At 35.8% G+C, this 20818-nt stretch overlaps 1 protein-coding gene across 1 annotated transcript in view; it reads right to left on the reverse strand.

Annotated features, from left to right (window-relative positions):
* LOC130245344 (granule associated Rac and RHOG effector protein 1-like) overlaps positions 1-20818 on the reverse strand; it is a 78040-nt gene that overhangs the window by 42171 nt on the left and 15051 nt on the right. The window contains 3 exon segments of the mRNA XM_056478012.1: positions 3425-3690; positions 3693-3722; positions 3725-4586. Coding sequence (XP_056333987.1) covers positions 3425-3690; positions 3693-3722; positions 3725-3926 — 498 coding nt within the window. The 5' untranslated portion in view covers positions 3927-4586.

Raw genomic sequence — 20818 nt, forward strand, 5'->3', positions numbered from 1 at the left:
ATTTGTGCAGATCATAACTAGGCCCACACGGAATCTGCGTGCAAAATTCTGCAGATTTTTAGCCCATCATTAATTCTGTTTATTTACTTGAGTAAATGTGTGTAAATCTATATTTATTCAGTTTTTTTATTAATTACAGTAATATTATTGACTAATATGAAAGTGTTCATTGATTTATGTACAATGCAGTTTGTACTGTAATATTTTCTGTCTTTTAGTAGAGATATTATGTGAGAGACTTGCTTTGTTTATCAAATGAAGTGAATCTAATTGGATTTACATTTTAAACATTAATTAAAAGTCAAGATATTTTTATTTCACATATTAAGATTTTAGTTATGAAACTCCCAAATAATTTAGCAGAAATCTGCAGATTTTTAGCCCATCATAATTCTGTTTATTTACTTGAGTAAATGTGTGTAAATCTAAATTTTGTCAGTTTTTTTAAATTATTTACAGTAATATTATGACTAATATGAAGGTGTTCATCTGATTCATGTACAATACAGTCTGTACAGTCATATTCTCTGTCTTTTAGTAGAGATATTATATGAGAGACTTGCTTTGTTTACCAAATGAAGTGAGTCTAATTGGATTTACATTTTAAACATTAATTAAAAGTTAAAAAGATATTTTTATTTCACATATTAAGGTTTTAGTTATGAAACTCCCAAAATAATTCAGCAGAAATCCACAGATTTTTACAAAAATTCTCCACAGAAATAGCAAAAAACGTCCTCAGATTCTGTCTGGCCCTGATCTGAACCCATAATATGGAGCACACATGACCCTGCACATTAATAAAATATTTGGTAACACTTTATAATAACTACACACTATGAATCATTTCCTAAGCATTAGCATTCTAGTGTATTCATCATTTGTTAAGCATTAACTCTACATTAATAAACGTTAGTATGCAGTTTATAACTGCAGCTACAAATGCTCTATTCTTGACTTATAACCACATTTATAACGTGCTTAATACTTGTACTTTCATACTTTGCTAATGATTTATTTTTTATTGCTAAATTAAGTATTGCATCATTTATAAACCAGTTCTTTAAGCATAGTTGGTTGTTTTTTTAAGATAATTCAGAATGAGTCCGTAAATGATTAATAAACTATTCAAAATAACATTTATAATTCTTATTATTCAAGCATATAATAATGGTTAATTTGTATATTAATGAATGCTTTATTAACTTTATTAACTCAACTTCATCTAGTTTTATGACCTAATCTAAAGTGACAAGTAAAGGCTCAGTTATATTCTAAACAGCAAAAAGAAAAAACAACATTCATTCCTTTTCATTTAAAGATACACAAATAAAACTGTATCAAATGAAAAATAAATCTCTGCAACCTTATCGAAAATAAAATAACTGTAGAGTTTAAGCATTGCATATTATTATACTGTTAAATGATTATATTGTTGTTGTTTTTATCCAGTATTTTGACACTCCTGTTATTCAGCAATGTTTCAACTTTATAGTAATTTGACTTTTTAGATAAGATTGCAAACATTATTGTTCTTTAGATACCGAGCCTTTAATTGTCATTTATAAGGGATTTATAAAGCATTAATAGTTCTCACTTTAAATTAGGTGACAAAACTGCATGAAGTTGAGTTAATAAAGCAGTTATTAACATGCATAGTAACCATTACTACTTGCCTGAATAATAAGAGATATAAATATTGATTTCAATAGTTTATTAATCATTTACTGACTCATTCTGAATGATCTTAAAAACCACCAACTACTCAAACACAAATGTAAATAATGCAATACTTAATTTAGTAATGAAAAATAAATCATTAACTAAGTATGAAAGTACAGCTATTAAGCACATTATAAATATGTTTGTAAGTCAAGAATACAGCATTTGTAGCTGCAGTTATAAACTGCTTACAAACATCTGTTAATGTAGGGTAAATGCTTAACAAATAATGAATTCACTAGATGCTAATGCTTAGGAAATGATTCGTAGTGTGTAGTTATTATTATAAAGTGTTACCGTGTTTTCTGCACTACGCGTTTAGTTGTAATGTAGTTGTTGATTTTTCAGAGTATACACACACATGCAGGTGGATTTCAGGTGACTCAAGTCTTACAGACTTTAAATGAAATAATTATCATCACTGATCCTGACACCCCTGTAAAGCTTTCTTAACAAATCAAGTTAAAAATATTTTACTAAATATAAAAATATATGATTAAAAGTTTTAAAGTGACATTGATATACCTGCTCTTTCTGGGAAATTTCTACCAAGTGTAACTCATTTATTTTGGTCGTTTTGTTCAATCTTTTTGGATTAAAGTGTTTTTTTAAAAATGCTTTCATTATCCAAAATAATCTTAATTATTGTTAAAGACTTCATCAAAACACCTTGTTTGGGTTTTACAATAATATATATATATTGGAAAATTTTAATTTTTCACAGCAGGTAGTGCTGTCGCCTCACAGCAAGAAGGTCGCTGGTTCGAGCCTCGGCTGGGTCAGTTGGCGTTTCTATGTGGAGTTTGCATGTTCACCCTGTGTTCGCGTGGGTTTCCTCCGGGTGCTCCGGTTTCCCCAACAGTCCAAAGACATGCGCTATAGGTGAATTGGGTAGGCTAAATTGTCCGTAGTGTATGAGTGTGAATAGATGTTTCCCAGAGATGGGTTGCAGCTAGAAGGGTAGAAGGGCAATAGAATAGGCCTATTGGTGGATATTATTTCCTTTATAGTGCCCTCGTTTTCCCCTTATTCTTATGTGTTGTTATAAAGGCTGCTTAAATTAGATTTATAATTCCCTCAGTGTTTAAAAATGAACTATAGTTGTAGAGACCGTATTCTGTTTTATTTGTACTGTAAATCTTTTGTCGTTATTGCAATAAATAAAATGATCACACCATGTGATCGGTCATCATGACTGCCGCAACTTTGAGCCCTGAAGTGTCCTGTTTGACAGCTCCGTTTTCAACTCCGCCCCCGCCTGCGCTCGGCTACTCTCGCTGATCACCGGCTGCAGCCGTGCTTCATGTCGAAAGCATCTATGGACTGAGTGATTGACAGCTGATACTGACCAATCCATTCGCGTTCAGTTCTACAACAGTCAGCCAATCAGAAGAGCTTGAAGGCGGGGCGAGCAAGGCTTTGTTTACTGCAGCAGATTGACATGACAACTGCTTAAAACTATTCTTGAGTGCTGCATTTCACGTTTCAGGTGCAAAATGCTCCCAAATATATTTGAGGTTGCAATTTCGAGCCCTGCAAACCCAACAACCCAACATTTTTTTAGAGTACACACACGCACGCACGCACGCACGCACGCACGCACGCACGCACGCACGCACGCACGCACGCACGCGCACACGCGCACACACACACACACACACACACACACACACACACAGCAGGAGGGTTTGAGGTGACTTACCTCCACGTCCTGCAGGCTGAAGTCATTCTGGTCTTTGAAGTTAGCCGCGCCTGCGCTGAGCTCCATCAGCATTTTGCCGATCTCTGGCTTTATTGCTGTGGTGAGCCGACTGGTCGTTTCCATGACATGTTCCTGCACGTCCTTCAGTTGCATAGCTGCTTTGGAGTAACGGGAGTCCCGGAAAACGCTGCCAAAGAGCTCCGTCAGGAAGGCGCTCGCACGGCAGAACGCGTTCAGTGCGTCCAGGTATTTGGAGATGCCCTGCGGATGTCCGCAATCGCTGTAGTGGTGCCAGGGGGGGGGCATGGCAGCCAGAAGGGGAGGAGCCTATGGACACCATTGGAGATGGGGTGGAGCAAGAAGAGCCCAACGGGGCGCTGAGGGTCCGGCTGAGCTCGGGTAACTGGAACTGCTGGTGCTGCTGCACTTTGTGCTTGGACCCGCCAAGCAAAAAGCGCAGCTTGTAGTCCATTTTACTTTCCTGTGCACTGCAACAATACATAAGTATTCAATGAGCCCAAGAAGTGTCGGTCCTCACCAAGCGGACACCTTTCAATGCGCACACGCTCTCGATGTCTAATTCTGCTCTCCTGGAATCAAGTAAATAGACAGCTTAAAGATCCCATCCGAGGGGAAGTCATGACAGGATCCGCTCCTGAGAGATGGAGAGTTTTGCAGACCAGCTGCAACACAGCGTTTATATCCCAGTTAGCGTCTCCTCTTAGAAGCGCTTAGCAGGAGCCACACTTAGCTTCAATCCTGGGTGAAAATCCAAAGTGCATGATCGATCCTTCAAAAAACGCGAGTGAAAATCCTTCTATCCGAACTCTTTCCTCTAACAAAAATAGAAGAAAAATAATAATTGTAAAACTCTGTGGATTTAGCGATGAGGAAAAGCAGTGGTGTGAGCTACGGGGTGACGTGGCCTGTGCCGCTCTGACGGATCCAGTCGGTCAGAGGGTCTGGTCTGTGTGTGAGCTGCAGGAACAGACAGAGATCGCCGGACGCCTTTTTGATCGGTTTCCAGTGTCTGAGGTAGTTAATACTCACAGCGGAAACAAATGTGCTTCCAGATAGGGGGTCTCTCTCTCTCTCTCTCTCTCTGCAAACGCCACCGCAGCAACAAAAGCACAAACTATCTGTAAGGCCTCTCGGTCATTTCCTGCAAAGAGACAAAGAGAGAATGTCAGAGATATCACAGGGAGGATGTGTTCGGACATTTGTTTCTAAGCGTCTCATGGAGATCAGATTCAGACGTTTGCTTCAAGCGGCTCTCTGATTGCAGTGGACACAAGAGATATTCTCTGTTCACTCCACTGCAATTAATTAATCACGTTTTCATTAGGGATACACCGCAGCAGGATGCCTGACTTTAACTGCAGTTCGGCAGTTTCACTTTAACTCATGAACATTTCATTCATGTGCCGTGACAAACTAGGGTATTAGACGCAAATAAGGAGCAAGGACTGGTGAGGGTGTTATGGAATTTACTAACGCACGACGAAGGGAAAGAAAAAAAACTTCCGCATTTCGCGATGTGTGTGTGTGAGGTCCTTTACTGACAGCCGTGTGTGTGGATCTTGTCGGAAAATATGTTGAAAAGTCCTACATGACGGTAATAGTTTGATTGCAGTGTTTACTTCAGTAATGCCACTAATATCTGCACTCCACATGTCTTAATTCCATTTCTGTTTAGTTCAGTTATGATTTTAGTGGCATTAAGGTAATCAATAATCGCTGTTTGGAGCTTATGCAGGGCTACAGGTCAACATTCATGTTTAACTGAATAAACAGTTAGTAAACACAAGCACATCTTATTGAACATCATTTATTTTCATCATTAATTATCATAGTAGAGCAGTTTCTCAAGCAGTGATGCATTTTGGAAACAGGAGATGAGGCCCTGGTCTAATGCGCCACCTGGCTTGAGAAACCCGTTCTCAAAGACTTATTATTTGTGTAGCACATACACTCTGAATGCCTTCAGCAGAATTGAAATGATCCATTTTAATCTAGATTTAAAAAATGTATCTATGCCCACCTATAAGTAAACAGATTAAAACAACTCTCCTATCTCCTATCATATTCTCTCTACTTCATATTCTACTTCATATTCGCATCCAGTAGCTCAGAGTTTGTCAAGGGGGCATCAATAAAATCTTGCTGAATAAAAGTGAAACTGCAAAAAAAAAAAAAAAAAGGTAATACAATTTTAAAATTAAATCATGAAAATGTTTTTTTTTTTTTTTTTGTTCAATTTGGGGAAAGGAGTTTGATTTCTCATGTGAAACTGTACAGGGAAGAAAGCCAGTCAGTAGAGTTTGTAACTAAATATTTAGCAGTGTTTGCATGTACTTTACAGCACAGAATTCATTAAAATAGAAATAAAATATGATTAATTACATTTTTTTTTTTAAAGCACCTAAATAGTTTAGCATTTCGTTAATTATTTAGTTAGAATAATATTAAAGAAAAATATTTATCATTAAAGATTTCCTAATTTTGTAAAATTCTCATCTTCTCGTCTCTCATCTCGTCTCGTGGACTAAGCGTCTCATCACACGCCTAACATCCGATGTCGTTTTGATCACATTAGCCTCAGGTCTGACACTATTCACAGATTATATAAATGTTTTGTAAGTATTTAATGATTTTGCACTGAGAAAAACATTGAATTATTCAAATATATGCCACCATGCAATTATTAACCATAAGTATATTAGCTATATATTCATATTACAGCTGGTAGCTTTGAATTAATCCAATATAGGCAGATACATTAATGTATGCTTAGTTTACATAGTAATAAAATGATTAGTAAAATACAAGGAGAAAGTCATGCATCTGATCAATAAGTGAACTAACAGCACAGAAAACTAACGCTAAATAAATACCAGAAAAAGAATGATTAGATAACACACTTGAACTTAATTAACAGTGTTGGTTGAAGTAATAAAATAACCAAAACTGACTAAATAGATACAGAAAATACTGATTAAACAACACAGACTGATTCAGAAGTCACTCAAAATACCAAATGCAGAACATCTCGCCGCAAGACAAATGATTTAAAGATTTATTCATGTCAAATGGAGCATGTTTAATATTAAAGCAATAGTTCACCCCAAAATGAAAATGACCTCATTTACTCACTCTTAAATACTATTGGAGTTTATTTCTTTAGTTCAGTAAAACACTGGTAGCTGTCACCAATTGAGCTCCATAGTAATTTTGGTAATTACTATGGAAATCAATTGATGCCAGCAAGATGCGCTTTTCTAAAATATATGCTCTTGTGTTCAACAGAAGAAAGAAACTCATAAAGATTTAAAACCACATGAGGAAGAGTAAATGATGAGGTCGTTTTCATTTACGGGTGAACTGTCCCTTTAAGCGCAAAACTGCAACCACCAACTATGAGCAACAGCAAGTACTGCATAGTTAGTAAAGCGCTGTACTCCGCTCGCACCACACATCACAATGAGCCTTTAGTGCTGAAACAGACAATGTTCAACAACACTCATTATTCAGACCTGAGAGAACAGCACAGCATCCCACTGTCTGCAAACAGGACAGGGCCCGCAGCCTGTCACTATATCTGCAATTCAAAACCGTCAGAGACGTGGTGTTGTTTCGCTCTGTCATTATGCAAAGACGCCTGTCAGATTTGCATAAGCTGAAAAAATATATAATACTGCAGCACAATTTTACTCATTTTAACATCTGAAGTCAGGAGACAGATGCTGGAGAGTCTTCTGCTGGATGTTAAAATGTGGGCCACATTATAAGACTTAAAGAGGACTTATTATGCCCCTACTTTAACAATTATCCCCATTGTGATAGAGCAAAATTATAAATATCACGATTTAATATTTAATATCATTCAGTATCGATAATATTGAATATTTTCTAACAATTCATTTAGAAAATTACGATTTTTTATTTATTTAACCCCTTTATTTTGATTTACCAACATTACCAAGGCGAATAGTTGTAATAGTCAATAGTTTAATAGTTTTAAAAACTAAAAAATATCTGATCTCTTATCTCTTATAATAAATAAACATAAGTGTTAAAGAGACTCTTAAACTGGATAAGTAAAACGTTACAAAGTGTGTGCATGGTAAAGTTAGATCAACATATGGTGTGAATAATAACGATACAGTAAACCTCAAACTCTGTCAACAAAACAAATTATGATAATCAAAGCTGAGCTTTCAAGTAAAGGAACCAGCCATCATTCATCAAATACATATTGAACATTAGAAATTGTGAAGGTGAATGCCTACATTACCCCATGTTAAAAACTCTTTCAGATGGGGAGCTTGTGGCTGGGATGCACAAGAAAAGAAACCAAAAAGCAACTCTGGCGATGTCATTTTAATTACAATCTCCTCACTGCTGCTATAGGGCACTCATTTTCACATGTGTTGTTATTCTGACCTGAGGTGAAGATGATGAAACCCAACCGGAGTCCGTTCACATATTGTGTCTAAAAGCATGTGAAAAGCGCGAGCTTTGTATTTGTGTTTATGAAGAGAATTAAAAAGCACGGCAGTGTTTGTATGAGCTGTGTTTGTCTGAGGTTTGGTTTAGATTAGTCTGCCATTTTTACCAAAATATGAATATTCCTTACAAAGTGTGAAGCAGATTGCTTAGTTCTATCAACATAAATCATGGTGAGCTCACAGCATTCTGGAAAGTTGAGTTGTTTTCAACTAAGTGCCCCTAGAAATATACATATTTCACACTGTCATTGATCTGCAGTTATACTATACAGAAGTATTTGGGTGCTTTCACACCTGCCTTATTTAGCTCGGTTGAATCGCACTAGAGTTCGTTTTCCCTCTTGGTGCGGTTCGTTTGGTCAGGTGTGAATGCAGCAATCGTACTCGAGTGCGCACCAAAAGCGCACTAAAAAAAGCGTCCCGTAACCTACTTGAAGAGGTGGTCTCGGTACACTTTCAAACCAACCCTGGAGCGGTTAGTTTGTGGTTAGAACATGATCCGAACTAAAACAGACCCAAACCGCAAAAAGTACCGCGCCTTTTGGACTAATCCAGCTACCGTAGGCCGATGTGCTGTGCATTATGGGGCATGGAGGAGAAATATTTGTTGACAGCGCTTTACCAACAGAGAGAGAGGGGAAAACATTACCTGATGGATCATTGGTAATATTTCCACAAGATGACCATGTCGCAGTTTAGCTAAATTACTTCACGCCTCCTCCTGAAGTGACGTGCGATGCATTAAAACAATGTTTTCCAGCCACAGCCGTGCTTCATTCTCGAATTGTATAGTTTGTCTAAAGTGATGTATACGAACTATATAGTATACTATGAGAAGGGATACAATCAGTCACCGCAGTCGCAGCTCCATGGTAAAAAGCGACATTTTGTGTCTGCCGGTTTGTTTACTTGCGGGAGTTCCTTTAGCATTTTCCCGCACGTGAATTCTGACCAATCGATAAGCAGTTTAGGAAATATGTTCAACAACATCTGGCCAATGAGAGATTTTGTCACATGACTGAATTTTGGTTCTTTTCATCTGGTTCAGACCAAAGCCAGCAATGTGGTGTGAAAACGACCCAAAGACGGCAGAAAATGCTACAATGTATCATTTATTGCCCTTGATACGGACCAAATGAAGTGAACTACAGATGTGAAAGCACCTTTTATGTGTATAAAGCATCTGTGTTGTGAGAAGTGCTTCTCATATGATATGTGAAAGACCTGTACAGCTTTACTGTAGATATTTATTGGAGCAAGAATGCTGTCGACATAAACTTTCTGTCATACACCACGCCCACCAAAAGGGTACACTTGGTAGTGGAAGCACAAGCCTGATAAAGGTGACCCGTACCCACTCGAACCACTCAGTGGAAACAAGCCCCAGATGGACCAAAATAGCTAAAACAAGTCACGTGTGAGTAAACTCTCCTCACATTGGTCAGAGTTTCACGATTTATTTTGAAGAGTCCGCTCAGCTGTCATGCGTCCTATTTTAATTTATGATGATGAGCAATAAGACAATACAAGCGAAAAGCTGCACTTTAACTTTAAATGGTGACACGCACAGACATCGTCACCAAATTAAATCAGAGGTAAGACTTTCTCATACATAGCAGTTGGCTAGAAATAAGCATTATAGGCTTGACATTATAGTGAGAAATAACAGATAATCTGAGACTGCTAAACATACCAACATACATGCTAAACATACTGCTAGACATACCAAACCGTACCGTACCAGTCAGTGGAAACGAGCCACTAGAAATGTTAGAAACAAAAATATACAGGGGCTTTGAGTTTCAGCTCAAATAATACCACACAAATGATAAATAAATCAATGTAATGCATTTACAAATCAATTTCAACAATCAAATAATGATAACTAGGATGCAATTTCTGTAGTCTCTATAGTGCTTATTGTTTATTTCATAGTTTTCCTCCAGCATCTGCTAAGAGAAATAAAATGTCTCTTTCCATTCTGTTGTGTTGCTGATTTCTCGCTACGGGAACTTGTTGTGCTGTTGAAGCAGCATAAAAACATTCCAGAAGTCCCTTCTGTTTATCTGCTTGTTCCAGTGACCTCAAAATCTCACTTCCTTTGACAAACAACAAACAGTTATCTAGGAAAACATGCTCGACGGGCCCAATCACAGACAAACACTCGCGTCACCTTTTACAAACACTCATCATGAGCGTCTGCCGTCTTCAGAGCGTCTGTCTCCTGTAAAAGCCGCTCTTTCAGTATATGACAGCAGATAGTCCAGCACAGTTCCTGTCTGTAAAGCCTGCGGATTAAACAGTGTTTTCAGAGCCAACCGGGTCAAAGCGTTGAGCTTTACCTGCTCAATAACACAACAGACTGGCACAGTTGGCAGCTCACTAAACACTAGGGCTGCATTACATTGGAGAAAAATTATATTGTGACATTTTATCTTTCAGCGGTAAATAGAGTGATATGAAGAGCGTTTCAGCAGATGGGTTAAATAGCTGGGTTTTCTAGAGAGTCCTAACATATTCAGGTACTGAAATAATCACAATGCAAAAAAATAAATAAATAAATAAAGCTTTCATTTCGTTTCTACTCCAATATCTAAAAACTCTTATATCAACTGCACTGTAACAAATTCTGGGTTACACACAATCATTTTGTGTTGGGTCAACATAAAGGAATTGAGTAAACTTGTTGATTTTTTTTTAAGTAGACTGAATATAAAACAATTAAGTTGTCCCTCCTTAAAAAAAACAAGAATTATATTGCTTAGCTCATTGTTTTCCATCTTCAGAAGCAATAACGGCTGGACGATTAATCGAAACAAGATCACGCTCTCGATTCGACCCCCACACGATCCTATGATCATAATCTCTACGATTCAGCCGATTCTATTTACAAGTTGGGAGAAGAATAAAGGCAGTCGTCACATTGTTTTAAAATAAGTACTTTTAAATGAAAGATTCACATACTAGAAGCTCTAATTCACCCCAATATGTTCATTTCTGTGTTGATGTACTGATGTATTCGTGGCCACAAAATCAAACGTGAGTTGACGCACTGTTTGTTTTCTACCAAGACGATGTGCGTGTGCCTGAGTTTGATGATTACTGTAGTCAACAGAACCTGCATAGACTGTGAATAACAGGTAATTAAGTTGTAAATAATGCTCAGATTGTTGCACAGAGTGATCGTTCGGGAGCCGCGCGGGAAGTATGATTTGCATGTAAGTGACGGCAGCCATGACATGAGCAGCACTCAGCAGTGAAAGCGCGCACATCATTTAAATGATCATATCGCATTTTAGAGTTATAATTACGACAAGCATTTGATATGTTTTTACAAAGTGTTGTGCATGAAAATAAATTTTACAGTGTCCGTATAAATTTTTTAGCCTATATATCATTGAATATAATGCAAGAGGGAATCTGATAATGACAAATGTTTAATTTTACCAGTGGAAAAAAATGGTCTAATAATGTTGTCAATGACAAATGGCAAGCACATGTCTCAAACATAATAATTCAAATTATGAATAGTTGTATTCTGATGTCATCAATTTACTGTGCATTAACAACCAGGACCGATTTAAAGTCCACCATTCCAAGTCTATACAACATGTATCAATCATCAATCAACTTTTATTATATAGCACTTACTACAACCAAGGTTGACCAAGCGCTTTACACAAGCAAAGCAAATTATACAACACAACAAAAAAGCAGACAACGCAAAACAATACAAAAATATAATAAATAACAACAAACATTAAAACAAAGTGTCAGTGCAATGCATTTAAACAAGTGGGTCTTAAGCCTGGCTTTAAAAAGCGGCAGGTCAGTGATTGTACGATGCTCAGTAGGAAAGGTATTCCGAAGTTTAGGACCAGCCACTGCAAAAGAGCGATCACCTCACTGCTTGTATCTTGACCGAGGGACTTCAAGCAGAAGTTGGTCAGCAGATCGCAAAGCTCAGCTGGGTTTGTGAATGTGCAATAAATAGTAGGAGCAAGGCCATTGACGGCATTAAAACAAAAAATTGAGCATTTTAACGAGTAGAGCTACACATAACCTGATATTATGGTTTTACCATATGTTGGAGAAATAACAATAATAATGGCCTACTCATATTAACCTGTATTTTATATTACAGAATCATGAGAGACCCGTGATCTTTATTTTAAGCAAAAGAAATTGTGATTCTCATTTTAGCTAGAATCATGCAGCCCTAGAAGCAATAAGTCAAGAGTTTTTCAGTAAAACAAGCAGAATTATCACTCAATGGAGTAATTAAAAATAACCTTATTTTCACTTTGAAATGATATTTGGACTAGAAACAAGACAAAAATTCTGAGATATATAGTTTTTTTTAATAAATCATAAGTAATTAAACACAATTAATCTTACTTACACCTCCTAACATCATCATTTTTTGATTTCGAATGTTTTTAGCTCTCTTGAATGCCCAAAACACATGCAAATGATAAACTTTCACACTATAATTCAGGCTCACATTGCATATCTTGCGCACATTGTGATATCGATGCTGAAATATATATTATGCAGCCCTACTAACGCCCTTCAGACGAATGGGAAGAGGCCTAGGAAAGATGTAAAGGAAGTCTTGTGATGATGGATCATATGCACTGAAGGTCTCGTGCTAAATAAAGTTCTGAACTTCCTCCGGCAGAGCAGATTCTAGTGTTGACAAAAGCACAATGCGAGTATCGCTCCAAAACACAGACGAGCCATCAACAAACAAACCAAGCAGATCCTATCAGTGCATACCTGAACTTGGATTAAATTCTCTTATATAATATTAGATTTTATATAACAATAATTCTAAAATAAAATCAATAAAAATACAATTTTGTTTAAACATGTTAAAAATAAAGCATGCAAAACAATACAAAAATAATTATATAATAATAAACAAAAAAAAAAAAAAAAAAAAAAAAAAAAAACTATATAATAATATATATATATATATATATATATTATATATATATAATATATATATATATTATATAATAAATAAATAATATCTATATATATATATATATATATATATATATATATATTATATATATATATATATATATATATTATATATATATATATAAAATAAATAAATAATATATATATGGCCACGCCAAAACGTGGCGTATAGCAGTTTCACTTTATGATGTCCTGTCGGGAGGAAGATCACAAGCGTTTTTACTTGTTCTAAGCGTATATATGCGAGGAACAGCGGCTATGGCATCTCTTTGGGAGATCAAAACAGGTTTATAAGGGCAGACCGGGCTGGCGGGCACACTGTTGCAAAACTGCCCAAATTTTCTGTGTCATTTTTTACCCGCAAAAATTAATTCTAAACCGCCCAATCTGGCAACACTGGACCCAACCCTAGCTGCAGTATGCATAATTTAATACATATTATAGACATGGTATTAATAATATAATATTATTTTATGAATAATGTAATATAATATCAGTAACAATGTTTTGACTGCAATTAATGGCGTATTTTTGAACCCTTTATTCAAAGAATTAAACCCTTTGTATCATGGTTTCCTAAAAAATGCAGTACAATGGTTAACAATAATTACAATTAGAATTTTGGGATTTATGATTAGAGTAATAATGCTTAAAAATCAGCTTAAATCACAAGAATAAAACATTTTTTTTAATTATTAAAATATATATATATAATATATATATATATATATATATAATATTATATATATATATATATATATATACACACCACACACAAGTTAAATAATAATAATAAATAATAATAATAAAATATAAATAATAATAAATAAATAAAATAATAATAATAAATAAGTAAATATAATAAAAAATAATAATAATAATAGTAAGTAAAGTAATAAAATAATAAATAAAAAATAATAATAATAATATAATAATAATGATAATAATAATAATAGTAGTAATAAGTAAAATAATAATAATAATAATAATTATTATTATTATTATTATTATTAAATAATAATAATAATTATAATAAGTAAAATAATAATAAGTAAAATAATTATAATAACTACTAATAATAATAATGATAAAAAATGAAAATTAACGAATAATTTTTTTGATTTTTTATTAAATGATTAAATAACATTAACTATTAAATATTATTATTAAATAACAATAAATAATATAGCAAAGATTTTTTTTTTTTTTAATTATATTTCACTTTTGTATTGCACATTTAGTGAGCAACTGCTTCAAAAAATAAGTTATCGACCTCAATCATTGAACGAAAAGTCCAGGTTAAATAAATAAAATACATGAAAAAATAATAAGACAAAATAAAATATTAGTCCATGTTTTAATGGTAAAAAACAGCACCTGTAGTTGCCAAAGTTTAACCAAATAAAATGAAGTAGTAATGTAAAAGAAAATTCTACAATTTAGAGTAAACGACTGCATTTCGTTCATATTTGTCATGTGCACTAATGTTTTGAATGTTGTATCTCCAGTCTCCTGCTATATTAAAGTGTGTCTGCTGTGTTGTGCGTGTGTGTCAGTATGGTGATCAGCAGCTGTTCTCCATGATCCACAGTTCCTGTCAGCCAAAAAAACAACTGTCCCCATAAACCAATGATAAAAGAGCACAACAGCAGTGTCCAGCAGACTAAACTGCAGATCTGCATCCGCTCACAGCACAAGAACACACACACACCACACCACACACAAACCCACCACACACACACAAACACACACACACCAGTGAAAACCTCCTTCACATCTGCTCCTAATGAAGCGCAGGAATGTTCCTCCACACACAAAGGTGGATCATTATCATCCGAGCAAACACACAGACAGAGACGGTGGCTTTAGTCTAGCCGAACATCGTCACAGGAACATCAGGACAACATTTAAAATGGACAGCACGTACTGCAGTAGGAGACCAATTTGGAAGAGAAGCAAAGCACATTCAGCTGAATTTCACAAATGTTTTTTCCAGACAGGTTGTAGACTGACCCGAGCAAACACACAATCAAGACTAATCTAAACTTTGGGAAACATCACACAAGTTCCTGCCAACAATTTGACTTATATAATGTATTGTAATATAATGTGTGTGTTTATACCGCGCATTTATCCTGTATGGACATACAGCGCTTCACAATCATGAGTGGGATCTCTCCACACCACCACCAGTGTGCAGCTCCGATTGGATGATGCGACGGCAGCTACAGGACAACGCATACCTGTCAACATTGGGATGTGAAAATATGGGATATACCCACCATAATATGCTTATTAAAATGAAGAACTATTATAAAAAAATTGTTATTGAATCGTTGAACCTTTTCTTCACTGTATAACTTGCACATTCGGATTAAAGACCAACGAATGAATCTCTTATATTTGGATTTTTCGTTTAATTACAATAAATAAAAAAAGTGTCACTGTAAAACTGCACAGATCTAACGTTATAATGAAGGCTTTCGATTGCTTTTCTAACTTTTATGCTCATTTAGGACAAAATTAGTTGTGTTTGAAATAAAACCCACCAAGATCGACATCTTTAGATAGTATTATTATTAATTATGTGTATATGTCTGTTTAAACACCCACCCAAACCCCAGACTTTCGCTCCGCTTTAAATCCCGTGTACAGAATCTGTTTGGGAAACAGTGTCTATTTATCACTATGGAGTGCGTCAGCTGACAGTCACGCACCGCTACATGACTGATTTGAGGATTGAATAGGAGGAGAGACGACATCTGTGACGAAAAGGAAAGGGAATCCCGCTGTTTTTATATTTATTTCAAAGTGTTTTCATGCCTAAACAAAGCGAAAGAACAGAACAGACATTGCATTTAAGAGCAAGAGGCGGCCCCTGGTGGTTCGGTGGTTTGGGTTGTGTATAGGGAGGATCGGCTCTTTATTGTCTATATGCCACCCTTAAGAAAGACTAAAAAACGGAGAAATACGGGAAAATACCTTTACAGGATGATATCAGGATAGAAACTGTAAAATACGGGAAATCCCGGTAAAAATGGGAAGGTTGACAGGTATGGACACGGCGCCAGTGCTCTCACCACACACCAGCTATAGGTGGACTGGAGAGACAGTGATAGAGCCAATTCAGTGGATGGGGATAATTAGGAGGCCATGATGGGTAAGGGCCAATGGAGGGAATTTAGCCAGGACACCAGGGTTACCCCTACTCTTTACCAGAAGTGCCATGGGATTATTAATGACCACAGACCCTCGTCTCATCTGAAAGACGCCACTCACTGACAGTAGAGTCCCCTTCACTATACTGGGGAATTAGGACTCACACAGACCGCAGATTGAGCGCCCCCTGCTGGCGTCACTAACACCACTCAAACAGCAACCTAGTTTTCCTATGTGGTCTCTCACACAGGTACGGACCAAGCTCAGCCCTGCTTAGCTTCAGTGAGTAACCGGTCTTGGGCTGCAGGGTGATATGGCTAACACAACGCTGATGTAAACACAATTGACTCAATGACTGCCTGTAATTTATAAGTTTGCAATTTGTTTAGCAGAATTTTGTTGTGATTTTATTTGTGCATAACGTGAGCACTAAAAGAGGTCTTAACATTTCTTAAAATCATGCAAATATTAAGGTCAAAGTAATTGAGGGGTTAAAAAGTAGATTTGGCATCCTTTTTTTTCCAAAATCATCCCTTCTAAACAAACTACTAATGCTAAATTAATTATAGCTTCTTAATACAAACTAAAATTATAATTTTGCTGAAAAAACAGAACAAGAAATACAACAAATAAACAAATAAATAATTAATAGTAATAATAATAATAAAATAATAAATGTCATTAACAAACAACTTTTACATTAAATAATGAAATAGTTTTAAAAAATTTAAAATATCATTAACAAATTAATTATTGATAATTACATTAAATGATTAATCATATTAATTATCAAATATTAAAGATGTATTATTGTTATTATTATTCTTTTAATAAATTATAGAATAATAACAATATAAAACAAATATCAATAACATAATTTTTTGATGTTATATTAAATATTTATTATTAAATATTTAATATTTATTATTAAACAATAACCACGATAATAATAAAAATAATAATAATAATAATATTATAAAAATATGAATTTTCCTAATATTATTTTCCAATTTTTTGGAAAGTCCTACATTAGAGTAATTTTCCTACATTTATCATTAACTATGGTAAAAATCCCTGTAAAGGGTCCCAATCACACTCCTAAAAGCTGCCACTTCTAGTCATTTCAGCTCTAGTATGAGTGTAATATTTCATTGAGTGGGTCTATTTCTGCAGCTTTAAGAGGTTTGACTGACTCCAGAGCGCCTGTCTGTGGGATTATTTCTGGAGTTTCCCCATTCAGAAGACAGACAACAGGCCAACACAACACAACTGTTACACACAGCGGAGACCCCAGACCCACACATGTGCTGCGTGCAGCTGTCGTACACGCTTATGTCAGCACACAGAGACTAGAATTCTCACAACATATACTACAGCAGACCTGAACGCTTTTACAGGAGCTACAAAATCAAAGTGGAGAAAAGAAAAACCCATTAGATACAAAACTGGACCTGACTGCAACAATATCTGGACTACTTCTGTCATGAGCAGGTCCAGGTGGAATCTGTGTATCCTTTTTCTGAGAAAAATTGTGTGAACAAAAATCGGCTATTTATGTGGAATGATTTGGAAGTATGATAACTAAAATCTTTAAGCATTAAATACAAATTGAAAAGTTTAACTTTAAGCTTACAATGTCAAATCCAATTAGAACCACTTGTTTGGTAAACAAAGTAAGGCCCAATCCCAATTTAATTTTTGCACCCCTACTCCTTCCCCTTGGCCCTTAAAACTAAATGTAAAGGGCAAGGGCTTCAAAATTTACCCCTAAGAATTGGAACAGCAGTACAGCACCAGCACATCATCATATGTCATCGCGATCTCTTCTTCATATGAGATCAGACGATGGCGACTGCTGTAGTTATTCCAGTTGTGATATTTTCTGGTATTTATCTTCAGGAGATCACTGAAGGCATCTATCATGTTATCATAATGATCTAATGTAGCAATAAGATCATAACTGTACTGTGTATTTACACAGTGGCCATTCATCAATATAAACACACCAAAACAACACTAACATTATAGCAGACGCTGTAAACAGCTCATTCCCAGACACTAGACTTTTCTGACAGGGTATTTCAGGATCATCGAGTGTCAGAATGTTGCGAGACTGCTGTACAGGAGTTATGATTATGGATTATAGATTGCAAAATTTAGCAGTTTTTATTTTAGTGTTTTTTTTAAAGCATGACGGTAAATCATGAACGGGGTTATGAATGTATTAAAACATGTGCCTGTGTGTTGTAAAAATTCGTTATAATGACAAAACAAAAATACTATTTTGTGGATCTCCTTACTTCCGGGTGCAGTGATTCTGCCGTTGTAGCTGGTGTATTCTGGGAAATTATCTTACCCCTTGGTTTCCAGTGTGGTCATGAAAAATCTTCGTTCGAATGGCTATTCACCCCTTCCCCTTAGCCCTACACGTTCAAGCTAAAGATAATTGGGACACCCCTACCCCTTGACGTGAACACGCAAAACGACGGGAAGAGGAAGGGCTAAGCGTGAGAATTGGGATTGGGCCTAACCTCTCTTATAATAGATCAGTCAAAAGACAGAAAATATCACTTTATAAACTGTCAGTCATATACATTGAATAACCAATCAATAATATTGCTGAAACGTATGCAAAAAGTGAATAAATATATATTTGCACACATTTATGTAATAACATAAATACTCAATGATGTGCCAATAAAAATCTGTGGATTTATGTAAGTGCAGATTCTGTGTGGGCCTAGTGATGATTACCCATTTCAAGGTAAACCACTGTCAATGTTATGATGGTTAAGATTTTCACTGTCATTAAAACTGTGGTTCATTATCATGTTGAAAACTCACTAATACATTGCTATGAAGCTAACGTGAAAGCCTGCAATATAAACGCATGTTTGAATAGACAGTTAATAAATAAATAAATAAATATAAAGTATGTTGAATTCCTTTCATATAAATTGAGAATACTGATCTGAAGCTTGACTTAAACATAATTTACTTTCATCAAACAGACGCCCCTTTTTGGCTTTTATAAAGCAGCTTTATGCAATATTATTAAAAACAACAGAAACATGAATCCAGGTGCAGTAGCTTTTCAAGTATACGCATGCATTTTCCTTCGACTTGGTCTCTATTTCAGAGGTCGCCCCAGAACGAACCACCAACTATTCCACCATATGTTTTGCACAGCGGATGGCCTTCCAGCTGCAACCCAGTATGGGGAAACACCCATACACATTCATACACTACAGCCAACTTAGTTTATTCAGTTGCCCTATAGCGCATGTGTTTGGACTGTGGGGGACACTGGAGCACCCGGAGGAAATCCACGGCAACATTGGGAGAACATGCAAACTCGACACAGAATGCCAACTGACCCGCTGGGACTCAAACCAGCAACCTTTTAGCTGTGAGGGTGACAGTGACCACTGAGCCACCGTGCCACCCAAGTACAAACAATACCATAAATTAAATATAAAAACAGAAAAAACAATAAACATAAAATAATACAAACACAAGTAAACAAATCCATGTTGATGCAGTTTGTCACAAAATTGCATAAAGCTGCAAATTTTAGTTGTTGTTGGTTCATTTTCAGATACAGAATAGTAAAAAACAATTATAAAAAGTTACCAAAAACCTGCGCAGCAAGTTGAGGTCAACGTTTTTGTAGGTATGAGACATATCTTTGAACATTTCCAGGTCATTTTCACAGGATCATGACCATAGTGATAATCTTAGGCACTATGATCATGATATGAAATGTTCAAAGTGTTACATCTCTAATAAGAACTAACAAACAATCCCAGAGCAAAACGTTTCCAAATTTCCAAAAGACAGTTTTGCTGGTGGTTCAAAAAGAGACTTCTTTACATAGCAGACATGTATGCCATCTCTGTTACAGATGCGTCTCAGGCCTGTTAAAAGCAAATGACCCTCCGAATTCAGACCCCTGCTCCAACTCATGACTCCATTTCAGCCGTACGCCAAAAGAGAGCACGGCTCGGGTTTCACACGCACGTGGTGCATTGTGGGATTGATGGCCGTGTCTGCTGTTGGATCGGCTGCAGGCCTGACATGCATGGAGAAAAACTCCACTGGACAAGCGTTTTCTAAATGCAGCATTCAAATGGAAAACTGTGAAGATAGCAGAGCAAGTCTGATTAAAAAAGCTTCTGGATTTACAAAGCTAAATGCATTTTAGGTTGAGACAGCAAAACAAAATCACCACAACTTGATGAGCTCGGACTGTATAGATTTCTGTTATGGTTTACTAAAACTATAAGAATTTTATTTATTTAATTAAAGTTGGAACAAAGAATTGATCTAAACTACAATTAAATACAAAAATTGTTCATCATCTTTATCTATAAGTGGATGGAACGCTAGATAGAATGCTAAATGGGTGAAACGCTAAATATTTGGAACGCTAGATGGAACACTAGATGGATGGAGCGCTAGATGGAACACTAGATGGAACATTATGGACTCAATGGAACGCTACATAGATGGAACAATGGAATGCTATATGGAACGCTAAATAAACAATGGAACACTAGATGGAACGCTAGATAGATGGAGCGCTAAATATTGGGAACGCTAGATGGAACGCTAAATAGAATGATGGAATGCTAGCTAGATAACATGCTAGATAGATAGATAGATAGATAGAAGATAGATAGATAGAGATAGATAGATAGATAGATAGATAGATAGATAGATAGATAGATAGATAGAT

The sequence above is a fragment of the Danio aesculapii genome, chromosome 18, assembly GCF_903798145.1.
Source record: "Danio aesculapii chromosome 18, fDanAes4.1, whole genome shotgun sequence".
Taxonomy (NCBI): domain Eukaryota; kingdom Metazoa; phylum Chordata; class Actinopteri; order Cypriniformes; family Danionidae; genus Danio; species Danio aesculapii.